At 34.1% G+C, this 13,396-nt stretch overlaps 1 protein-coding gene across 1 annotated transcript in view; it reads left to right on the forward strand.

The window, feature by feature from the left end:
- The first annotated feature begins 8,143 nt into the window (after window positions 1–8,143).
- The window catches only part of LOC106788402 (dexamethasone-induced Ras-related protein 1), a 29,284-nt gene continuing 24,031 nt past the window's right edge, over window positions 8,144–13,396 (forward strand). Inside the window, exon 1 of the mRNA XM_014751609.1 lies at window positions 8,144–8,215. Coding sequence (XP_014607095.1) covers window positions 8,183–8,215 — 33 coding nt within the window. The 5' untranslated portion in view covers window positions 8,144–8,182. The remainder of the gene's footprint in view (window positions 8,216–13,396) is intronic.

Consider the following 13,396-nt stretch of genomic DNA (forward strand, 5'->3'; position numbering starts at 1 on the left):
TCTCCTTGATTATCTAATCACTTATTTTTTCGTATATATCAAACTTTACTTTTTGAAAAAAAGGAATGTATCCACAAAAGACTCGTTAATCGTAAATAAGCTTTCTAAATACGTATTACACATAAGTATTTTTGAAATTATGTTTTTAAATGAAAAATTCCATTAACTCGGTATTATATAAGAAGTGTACTAATTTTTCAGTCAAAAGAGTGTCCAAATTTCTGTCAGCGTAATAATTACCATTCGTAATCATAGAAATAATTTATATAGTTTGTGCAATTAAAGAAAAGTTATGATAGAAATTTTTATAAAGTCAAGTACTTTTTCTATTATAACTTGATCATATTTAATTAAATTGGAATTAATTTCTATTAGACATTGGAGAATTAAATATTGTTTGTGTAAATAGTTTACAGGTCTGACGATCCAAGGATTAAAAAAATTCGATACGACTCTATAATAGATCATTAAAGATTTGGAATAATGGAATAAACGAAACATTGTTAATGATAGTATTATCAAAATAGCAAATTTTAATAAAATTATTTAACTTATTTTGGATTTATTATTCTAAAATATAGAATGATATAAGGACGAAAAGTAAATAGCAATTAAAAGGCTATTCGTTATTTAACAGTTTTTTAATATTAAAACATTATCAAATTTAAACAATTATGTTCATGCGAATCAAATAAGATCTGTCAAAAAAATAATAATACAAACTCTTTACGTCTTTGTTATTTTATATGACTATGGAAAAAACTTGGGATTGATCGAAAAGTAAAGGGTACTATCCTTATGTCAAAACTATTTCCAAACGAGAAAGAGTAAAATAAATGGATACTCTAATTAAGTTCTTTGTTCTACAACGTCACACAATTTGATCAAATCGATGTTAATGAGCAACTACTTTCATTTTTTTTAAATGAAAATAATATCTCTCTCTTCAATTTTGATTTATAGTCCTTATATTTTTCTTTATAACATCATGCTGAGCTATATTTACGGCGATATAACAATAGTTAAACATACTTTGCGACATTTGGTCGGCAGGGGTTGCGCCAAGCGTCAGAGTAAAAACATTCGAGGGTTGAAAGGGAAATGGGTGCACTATGAAAGAACATTAATGTCTTTAGTTTGTAAGTCTTCAAGGGGGTTCTACTTATAGGTATCCATACGTCATACTATCTAAATACAGAGTCAACTAAAAACTTCACTTCGGTAGCACCCACGCTATACATCATTTTGCGCTCTTAATTTATTAAAGTTTGCTCTTCACAAATTAGTCTAACTGTCTTTAAATTAATTTTTCCAACAACTTTTTCTATTAAAGAAAAATGTTAATGAACCGTCTGTTATTTTGATTGTTTGAAATCCGAGATTATAAATCCGAATTTGTTGAAATGTTAGTAATTCGTAAATATAACAAGAAAAAGTAGTTCGATCGAAATCAGGGTACTTTGCGCGATCAACGGGCCGTAATTAGAGATTGGTAATCATAAGAGAGCAGGAGAACCCGGAATCGGCTGATAACCAAGCAAATACATATCATCGAGGGATTATGAAAGCATTTGGCTCTCTTTGATCCGGCAATAGCACGATTTTATTTTTTGTTACTTCGAGCAAACAGGCAAAGCATGTTGGCAAACACCGACGTCGAGTAGAACGCGATGGTCGTTACTGAAGTAGGAACAAGCGCGGTTCCCAACAAACGATTTTAAGGTCTTTCAACTATTGAAGCCTTCGTGTAATTCCACCGAGGGTAGAATTCAAGAGAGTAAAAGTAAACGAAAAAAAAACCTTTCAACGAAAATTCCTTATTCCGTATTTTACATTGTGTTTATTTAAATTCGTCAATGTCTTGCTATTAACAAACGAAAAACCTTAACCGTGAATAATTTATAAGAATCAAATATATTTTTTTCGAATCCGGAAGAATATTATTAAGGACGATGATAATCTATCTCCCTCGGATGAAGAACATTTATTTTCTTTCCTCTTACGACAGCCCTACTGCGAAACTTTCCTGCTAGTCACGCATCGTAAACGAATCCCCAATATCCATATTAAATTATAACGCGGTCATCGCTCATTTTTTCTTCCATTTTTTATTATTGTCAGTCGTGAAAGCACGACTTATCGTCAAAATTTCATTATGCCAAATGATTCGAAAATTATCGTACAAAAAAAGATCGAATAAAATTCATTTCTGTTACATTAGACGAACGCGGCTGCATCATTAGTTTCATTCGAGCTTTGTCCATAAATGAATCGGAACTCGATACTTTGTAACGATACTTTGCTAACTTTGATATTGCATAACTTGTATCGCGTATCGAGATTTCTCGTAAATTGTGCACGAAAACGAACGGATGAGGCTGAACCTTTAATAGAGATAAATACAAGTTTAATTACGAAAAATATAATCTGAAATAATGGAGGAAAGAGTACGCAGTAGCGGCTAACGAGCAATCTCGTTGTTACTCGCGATTTTGGCTTACTTGCATATATATGCAATATATGTGTACGAGTATAATTATTTGTGTATGCAGGAAGATTCAAAACTTTTATCTCACATCCCAATTAAAACGTTAGAGAACTAGACGATGGAATAAACGATAACAAACTTATACCAAAAGTTCTCTCATATCTTTAACTAATCTCTCTTTCGATCGAACTTTAGAAACATTGATTTTCTTATAAATCCCTTCTTGGTTGAATATTAAATTTCTCTCAGTAATAAAACAAGAACATTTTTCTTTCGTATAATTTTATTTACGATAAATAAAATGATATTGATTTTTCAATTAGAAAATTTAATAAAAACAGAATATTTGTCATCGAAAATGTTTCCCTAGTGAAAATATCATTCTTACAAAATTTATAACAAAATATCGACATATGTGTTAGATGTTACTTCCTAAGATGATAATTTGACTTATTCAAAATGAGAAAAATAAGGGAATGAAAATGATCGGAAAATTATGAGAAATCGAGCACGTAGGAAGGTAGAAGGTTGTAAGGTAAACTTGTGTAGGTAGGTTGTATAGCGCGAGGGTGGGCTTTAAGCCGTGTTCGTTCTCTCGTTCGCTGGTCGACCGCGCGCAGGATCGTAGGATCGTTGCCGGTACCTCTACCTCTGCCTCTACCTCCTTTCGTGCCTCGGCGTGTGTACGCGAAGCTTCGAGGGTGGGAGAGCAAGAAGGGTTGAGAGGAAGAGGGTAAAGTAGGAGGGAGCTGGGATCACCCTTCGCGTTCACTTCTCCTTGGCCAGTGGTTCAGTCAGCGTTTCGCACCGGCGTCGCTTCGTCGTTTCTTACGACCGCTGGGCAAAATATAGTTAACACGTTCTTGCGTACTACTGTTACTATTACTACTACTACTACTACTACTACTACTACTACTACTACTATTGCTATTACTACTACTATCACTACCACTAGCACAACTACTGCTATTACTAGCACAACTACTGTTCACTACTTACTACCGTTACTACTAAAATAGTAACACTTAAACCTCGTGTCCCTCGATGAGTCGCGTGTCATTAAAATCTACGCAGCCCCTCGAACTTCCGATTAATGAAGAAAAGTAGTTCCGTACAAGAGGAAAATAGACGAGTCCAGGAAAAGGACGAGCAGTGGTCGATGCTCTTTTGAAGGGAAAGCGCATTTTACTGCGCGTTGCGTCTGGGCTGTGCGTGCGCGCAACTTCTAGTGTACGTGTGTGCATTTGTGTGCGTGCAAGGACGAAAAAGAAAAAGAGAGAGAGAAAGAGAGAGAGAAAGAGAGTGAAAGAAGGAGAGAGAGAGAAAGAGAGAGAGAAAGCACTGGCGGAGGACCTTCTACGGGTCCTTGAACGTCAGGCGTGCATGTCTCGGGTCGCGCTCAAACGCTTTTCGTCCTGCTACGCTCTGACAACGTTCCTGAGGTGAGTAACTATTTTCATCTAGTTTATGTATATATATATATACACAAGATTCTTATGGTGAATATTGAAACTGAAAATACCACGATCGTTTGAAATACGTCAGATGACGTTTATCCTTACATAATTTCATTAATCAAATGATGTTTTATCAATGCTTAACGAAAATATTATTTTCAATAGTTTGACCTGATGTTTCACTCGTGAAACATCATTTTGTAAAATAAACTCGATTTCCATACTGTGTCGACTTGTTGACGTATTAATTACGCACCGTTTCTACGAAAATGATTTCGCGAGCTTGTACATTCGTATTTGTACCAACGCTTATAGAACACGAGTTTTATTAAAAATATAATGAAAAGTTTACAGAGACTATTTTCTCTTCCGCTTATCTTTATCGAATAACATATGTGGACGAAGAAACTTTTAAGTTGAAAAATTATCGAGCTGCAGAATGGAGTTTTTAGGTGATGATGATCATCATTTTGAGACGATGAAAGATCGTTCTCATCTTAACAGCCGTGAGATAACTCTTTCCGTCTACAGTTGTTAACGAGTTTTAGGAGCGAAGCTTCGTCTCGTGATAGAACTTTCCCCCTCCCCCGTCTTCATTCTTCCCCTTCTAAACGTGCTTCGTTTAAAACTTGCTACTAAAGAAAAGAAAAGAAATAGGGGGTGAAAGAGAGAGGGAAAGAGATACTTTCGAAAAACAAAAAGTATATTACGTTATTCGGCAAACAACGTTTCGTACCGCTAATGCATTGTCGATGGAACGATATCGAATGAGAGAAAGAGAGAAGGAAGACAAAAAAAAAAGAAAAAGAAAAAAGCTTTCGCAGCGGGCGAACCATCCGACGATTAAGAACTCTAATTCGACGGATCCTCTTTTATTACTAACGTGAGCTGCTTTCTCGAAGCTTTCTATCGAATTTTATATAGACGTGCTTCCTACGATTTACGGGAAAACGATTTTCTTTTTGCCAAAAAAAAAAAAAAAACACTAAAGAAAGTCATAATTGTATCAACGATCGTATTATAATTTCGACTTTAACACTAACGTATTTTAGTTTTATTCTAACTGTAATATTTTTCGAACGAGTCGAAATAATATAAACGTTTCCTCAACGAACGATAAGAATCTCGGTGAAAGCCTTTTTTATTATAGATTCAAATGAGATATGATTTACGGTCAATATTGACATGAATGATTTAGAAGAAAAGAAGATAAAACAAATATTAAAATTCATGTTAGTTCATAGGTTGGTGTTTTGCGATTGATTAAAACGATTTGATCAAGCTTAATGCATTTGGATCTAACAAACGATAATCTCGATATTCTGCTATCGTTCCTCGATTAATCCTACCTGCCATAGATCTATAGGATGAGAGAAAAGAAGAAGAAGAAAAACGAACTAACAACGAGGACAAGTTTAATCCCGATGAAAGAGCACCGAAGGAAATTACAAACGCTGTTGTATATGTTTGAAAATAAATCAGAAAATTATAAAGGAATAGAATGTTTTATAGGATGGCATATAATAGAAGACAAGAATTTTTTAGTCTTATCTCCAATAAATGTAGGATAAAAAGAAAGAGAGAGAGAGAGAGAGAGAGAGAGATAGAGAGACAGAATACGTACAGTGGAGCTTCTTTTAAGCTCAACTAGAAACAAGACATCCGATCAGACTTGAAATATCCGTTCGACGGTATCCTCACGGATGTCCTGCAAGATGGGAGGGATCGTCGTCCTGTAATTCGATCTTCTACTTACTCAGCAGTTGCTACTAGTATCATGAACAGAATAAAGCAGTAGCAGGAGTAGTAGCAGTAGAATATTCCGAACCAAAGCTATATAAGTTTGCAATCCGATAGTTTCTCCGTTCGTATGCTTAAGTAAAACTCGTTCGTCACCCCTTGATCGCGTTATTGCCGTTTCCGAGAAAAGAGAAATACTGTCCAGAGACGTTTTATACCTACCCTTTTCTATTATTCCACAGGTCGGTCGCTGTGACACACATATATACCCAGAGGAAAGAGATCATTTGAATTTTTTTTTTCCTACAAAAATTTATCATACGTATATCACCAGCCAAAAGTTTGAAAAATCACTACATATATTCAGAGAAACAAGATATTAAGAAGATAAATGGAATGCCTTTAAAGGAGCCGAGGTAGATTTATTTGTCAACTAAAACTTATGAGCAGTATGTTTTATATTTTTCATATTATTTTTTGTTATCTCTTTTATCAACGAACGAATATTTTTCTTCAAATTGCTCTTTCGCTGACATATTCTGAACATCCTTGTAATTAATTTTTCAATTTTAATTAAATATATTTGAATGCTTGTAAATAGTAAAATGGTAAATAGAAGTGGCCAGAGATGTCCCAGTGGAAAAATCCATTTCGAGCATTGCCTTAAACAAGGTGTTTTATCTATATAAGAACATTATGGACATAAAAAGACGTTGAAATCTCTTAAAACTTAATTCAACTTGTTAACATTTGATATAACAACAAATCATCGAGTGATTTTAAAATTTCTTATTAATAGTATATACCGAGTGTTTTAATAGATATGGATATAACTTACAGGGGTGGTTTCATATAATCATATACCATATATTTTCGGATTATACGTATTGTTACATAATTTTCATAGAAACTTGTCAAAGCGGTTATTTACGACTTCGATGCGTCATAGATTTAATCACTCGTTCAAAAATACTTGCTGTTGTTAAAATTAGTCAACAACTGTCTTTAATACACGGTGACATAGTTCCTCAGAATTATTTACTGACGTGTTGTAAATTAAAGACTTTAAATGTCCACACAAATAAGAATCCAACTAATTTATATCTGGTGATCGTGCTGGCCGATTAATTGGCCCTCTACAACGAATCCATTTATTTGGGAATCAAAAATCATGAGTCATGAGATGAGAAGCTTACTTATAAATAGTCAATAAATTTATATGAATTAATGAAAGACAAAGACAATTAATTCGAACAAACAATTCATTTCTAGATCACAACTGTAACCACCCGTAGATATTATAAGTCATATATTTTGAAAAACCATTTATATACTTAAGTAAAAAAAAGTCAACGTAAAAATCTTTTTCTCGACAAAATCTAGTAGATACATTTTCACGTGAAATTAAACCAAATCCTGTATATAATATATGTAGTCGACTACAAGGGTAAGTTCATGGAGAGAAAGAGAGAGAAAGTTTTGGAAAGGAGTGTTGGACTTGTGCCAAATAGGAATGCCATATCAGCGCGTTACCCACCTATAAGCCAACGTGCTCCGTCGGAACAGCTGTTAATCCGACTTGTTGCACAAGCCGAACAAACGTAGTCACGTCGAGTTTTCGTGTCTATTTAGAATGCAGTTAAGTGTTTATCACTCCTCGAAGAAAGGAGAAGCTCGTCAGAGTCACGCGATCAATGAAAGAATATATATCACAGGGTTAAATTGAAGACAATTTTTTTTCCAATCCCAAACTCAACCAAACCCCCTCCCCCGTCCCCTACCTAAAAATTATTTTCTTCCACGCCTTTTTCATTTCAAACATTTATTTATACAAATAAATGGAGAAAAAAAATAAAAGGGATCAATTATTGTAGCAAATATTTTTCCAATTTCCCAAAGGGAGATCTTTTTTTTTACGATTCAACGAACCCAAACATTTTGTTGCCACGCATGAAAGCCACGCATGAAAAGTCGTACAATTTAAAACGTATATATAATAGTTTAGTTTGATGATTGTTTTCAACGTATGTGTATATACATAGGTATCGCGTTATCTTAAATCTCGGAGAATAGTGATGAATAGAGAGACCGTATGCAGACACCATGACCGACCGATATTGGATCTCTCGTTGAACGGACGTCACGAACGCGAGAACTGGTCACTTTGGTTGGGTCTATTATTTACCCCGATAAACTTTCACATTTTCATCTATCCCGAACTAAACGAAATAATAAATTCTAAGAAAAGAGGACGTTTAAAAAAATGAAGCTTTCATTCAGTCCAAGAGATTTCTTGGAAAAAGACGAGTGTTGCGATTTATTATATTATAAATAACTAAGAACGTTAAAGAGGTTACGTTGGAAGGTGATAATAGGATAATAGAGCGTAGTTCTAAAAAGATATACAAGCTATTCTCATATAACCGAAGTGCTTTGATCTCTGCTAGGCTGGAAATTCTTTGCGTGCCTTCCGACCTGGCTAGCGGATTTGAAGGATATGCGAGTATGCGCGCGTACCACACACACACACGTGCGTATACACACAACCTATATGTATTATATCATATCTACGTATATGTACATCGAGTATATATATATATATATATATATGATGGATTGAACCATGTATCTACTTATATGTATATCGGTAAACGATATAAGCAGATTGACTCTCTCGTTCACCACAGATGGTATGAAGGGCGGAACGCATCCGATACGTACGATCTCTCATTTTCACGAACGTATACTCTCCTAATTACTTAAAGCTTAACGCTTATATGCTAGTTATCGATGAACCTTTCGATCGATTAATAATTTCCCATATTTTACTGGAAAGTTATTAGATGAAAATAAAAATAAATCAAGCTTAATAACATTTACAACGTCGTGCAACACCCAGGTATCGAAAGGAACAATTTTTTTACTATATCTTCGCTTTTTTTTCTGAATTATGTACTCCAGCTATTTACCGTGAACAATCTATATACATGCCGTATACTATGGTATATATATAAAGTGATTAATTCTTTGACATACCATATACTTCAGATGATATCGATTATCTTATTGCAAACAGTGATATGAAAAAATTCCACGAACGAGTATACAAGTTTCCTCGTTAATCGGTTTTTATAGAATATTCTCTCTCCTCGTTTTTTCCACCTTTAGTTAAAGTATTTCAATTTGTCATTGTTTTTCTATTATTCTTATTTTTTCTCGTTTCTGGGAAAAACTTGGTAGCATAGGCTTTGCATGAAAGAATACGACTATCGAATTAAATCGCAACAAATTTTTTACATTGAAAATCCTTCTTCTTTCTCCTATTTTATTTTATTCCAGTTTTACATGTTACGAATTTGTAAAATCGTTAAAAAATATCGAGATGGATTATAAAGATATTCTCGTGGGAATAATGTCGAACATGGTAGAAGAAAAAGAAAAAGAGAGAACGACATATATATATATATATATATATATATATATATATATATATATCGTACTCAATCTATACGATTCAAGTTTCGTATCCGAATACGTCAAAGAACGTCAAAAACGTGGAACGTTCTTCGAAAGAAGAAATTTTCAAACGCTATGCGAGATTCCATAATACTATCTGATTGCAAACTAGTTTGCGGTAGTTGTGATTGAAGATATTGGGTTAAAAGTTAATGATAGTTGTGTAAAAAAAGGATAGTAAACGTCATCAAACCTAAATTACATGCGTAAGTTATTCGAAAGGGTTCGCGGAATATGATAAAAATTGATTTTCCTGAGAAAAAAATAAACAAGTAAAAAAAATAAAAGGGAAGAAAAAAGACAAAGAAAAAACCGTGACATTTTCGTAATATGATCGAAGAATTTGATTGTCATCGGTATAACGTGCCACCAAAACCAGGGTGTTAAAGAAGCGTACGTATTTCCATATCAGTAATCCATAGAAGTCAAATTTCTTTCGCTACATCGAACAGCAGCTTTTTCTATGAAAAGATGCTTTGTGCATAGTAGACTCCTGACAGTCATGCTGCACAGGTTGGACGAGTTTTCGGTTCGAGTGACAATAATTTAATGGAGTGTAACACTCTCTCGGTGTTACCCTCTTCTCCTCTACCTATCTATCTATCTATTCATCTATTTTCCTCCTTCCCTTCTAAATACTTTTCGCATAGTACTTGAGTTCGATCCGAAAACTCAACTCTCTCTCTCTCCCTCTCCCCACTCTCTCTTCGACTCACCTCTCTTGTCGATATCCAGAGAAACGAGTTAGAAACGATCGAGAGTTATGCGATAAATCTTATTCTTCGCTACCTTTCTACAAACTCGAATTTACGAGATAACATTTCCACTGCCGTCTCGAAAACCCTTAGAATCAACTCGTCAAACTTCACCAAGAGTTAAATTTTTTGTTCCAACAATTCGAGTAGCAAAGTTAAAAAAAAAAAAGAAAAATTATTTGGATATTCGTGATTTGGATCGCGCTTGATCTCCTTCCTCGTGTTAGTGGGAAAAGTTCGATCCTTGATCAGAGATTGAAAAAACCAAGGACAAACTTTAACGAGATTTTTTTTCTCACTCACTCACTCACTCACTAACTAACTAACTCACTCGCTAACTCACTCACTCGTTCTTTCCCTTTCTCTCCCATTTTCTTTTTCTTTCTTTTCCGTTCTCATAATCCAGCGTGATCTTATTACCTCAGCATGCGAGATCGAAGATCCCTTTTCGCGGCATCTGGGAAAAGGGAAAACGCGCCTCCCCGTGCTCTGCTTGATCCCATTCGCAATTTCCAATCAACGAAGAAGACCGAACAATTCGCTTAATTAACGAGACGCACCTTTCTTCGCCTTTCTATGTCTCTCTCTCTCTCTTTCTCTCTCTTTTAACTAAAGAATTCAATAAGTATCTGCCCTTGCTGGGTTTTCTAATCTTTTGAATTTTTTTTCTTTATATTTCAAAACCTCGAAATTTTCGTGCTAATAATAAATTAATTTATACCTGTTAATACACCTATGACCTCTTCGAATAGCCAATGCTTTTACAAAATTTATATATTTTACAATTGTATATATTTAATAATTCATTTGGTACTTAGCTTAAATAATAGATAAGACAATTTGTATAGTATAATAATAATTGTCTTTAAGCCAAATGAAAAATGCAATAATATTTAACGTAGACATTTTGTTCAATGAAAAACCTTTTCATTTCAACAATATAGAATTGTAGATTTTCTTGTTTAATTATATTTATGATAGATAAAATAAATAAGATATTAATTATCTAATAAAAATCTTTCGATAATTATTGTCCGATTAGAAAATTGATTAAAAATTGTTCGAATATGTTAAAGAAGTCTTGAAAAAAAAATGAACATTTGAAAGAAAACGTATGATTGTTTATTGTTAATCGAATTCATGGATTGAAATATGCAAGAATATGGAAAAGTTCAATCTGTAATATTTTGCTTCGTGGAGACAGAAATAGATTATTATGTTGATACGTGCGCGTACATGGACGAGAGAAGGATGAATATCGGAACATACGGAGAAGCATAAGTCCCGAGATGAGTAAATAAAGATTGCGAAAGATCTGTTCAATCAACCGAGCGATCTGTAGAAGCCTGGAATACCTCGAATTGTAGTGGAATACTCGACGTATAACGCTACGCGTTTCTCCGCATTCGTAAATTCGCTACTCGCGAAATAACCTCGTGCATTTTTTTTCTTTTGGACTTTCGTCGAAATACTATATATAAATATATAAAGCCATAGAATATTTTTTCAAACAAATTTTCTTCCTCTCCAGTGAACTAGACCTTTCTCCGGAATACTTACTGTTGAGAAATTAACTAATGCATTCTTTTCATGTTCTTGCTCTCACAGGAAAAAAAAAAACACTTTTTCTTATTCCTTTTATACCATTTCATTTTTACGACAGGATACGAACTGATGTTGTTTAATGATTCCTACAAGCGCGAAGTAATATAAAACGTACTATACGAATTTATCACTTTACTCGAAATCCGAATGAAAATTAATAAACCGAAATAATGATTTAACGAGAATAATGAAACATTTGCATAATTTATAACTATCGTTCAACGTCATACATTCCATCGAGTATCGTTTCTCAATCGATAACATATTTCTCGAGAATGAAGCCGAATGCTCGACAAGGTATTAAGCCGATTAAAGGGTCGTCGTGTATGTGCGCAAATGTGTATGTGTGTACGTGTGCGGCCATTGTTAGGTGAAGTTTATGCGATGGTTAGAGGACATCGATTAATGTCCATCTTATAGATAGAGTTTGGTCTTTAGCGAGCATAGAAAAGTCGATGCACTTTATCGTACTTTGAAAGGTATAAAGTTTTCCACTTTGTTACTTCATTTACGTCACTTAATGTTTTCAGATAAATCTCTTTTCGAGATAGCATTATTCAATGAATTTATCGAGGCCGGGGTAGAATTCCTTAATAATCGCATTCAGCTAATAAATTCATAAATCGAATGGTCGCTTATTAGACTGCCGATGAGCTCAACAATTGCAACTAACGTTAATCGAGCTGGTCTGTGCAAACTTCCTAGCGAAATAGTGTCGGCCAGAGGACAATCAGATTATGACGCCAGCAAGCAAAAGCACTCGTGCTCGAGAATACGACCGAGTATTTCATCTCTTGCTAAGCTAAATATTCGAATACTGTGCCAAGGAAGAGAGAGAGAGAGAGAGAAAAATAGCTCATTACAACCAATGTTGATAACAGGTTGATCCTATTTCAAAATGGAACGATCTTTTCAGCCAAATTCCTCGTTAGAAGAAACTACCTAGTCGAAAATGGACTTTTTCATCTATTCAACGATATCTAGAAAAGATTTCATTTATATTTTTGATATTTATAAAACAAAATATTTCGGCGTTATGTTTAAATCACAAGAATTCATTAAATTTCATGTAATATTAGTAATGGACAAATATAATATGATTGATCGTACGTTATTTGTTAAAGGGAATGTGAATGTGTTCTTAACTCGAACGAGAATGTCTTATTGAAGCAACTGTAAGGATTACGTCTGAAAGTTGACTCAGCAGAGTAAAAACATCGACCAGAGGCACCTTATGCGGTTCCAGTAATTACCAAAGCGGTTAAAAAGCAGGAAACACGTTGCCAAGTGCTCTGAGCCAAAATAAATACGTAACATGTCTTTAGTTGAACACAACCTACACAAGCTTTTCCCTTTGACACAGGAAATTGCGTTAACGAAATAAAAAGTCTTCTTCTATCAGCCGCGTTCACAGAACGTATGAAAATACAAGATACAAATAATAACTCTCTTGCGATCTTTCGTAGAATTTATCTTTGAACTTAAACGATACACGCGAGAACCAATTTTTCTTTAAAAATTTTCAAAGAATCGTCCGAAAAGATACGTTCTTATTTGTCGTATTTAAATTTCTTGCCGTTGAATATCCATGAAATAATACAAATTACATTCACTTGTATATAACAGTTTTTTATTTTATTTTTTGTTTCTTAAGTACGTATTTAAGTATGCATTTTTGGGTACTTCTTATGATCGATGGCAAACCCCGTAAAAATAAAGTAAATTTTTCAACGCGTATCACGTGCGAAAGAAAAATAGGCCTAATCGCGATCTATCTTTCTCGTCTTTCAAGCTGTCAGACAAAAACGATCATTACTTCTTGCGTTTTCATAGCT

The sequence above is a fragment of the Polistes canadensis genome, unplaced genomic scaffold (genome assembly GCF_001313835.1).
Source record: "Polistes canadensis isolate GaletaPanama2010 unplaced genomic scaffold, ASM131383v1 scaffold_5, whole genome shotgun sequence".
NCBI lineage: Eukaryota > Metazoa > Arthropoda > Insecta > Hymenoptera > Vespidae > Polistes > Polistes canadensis.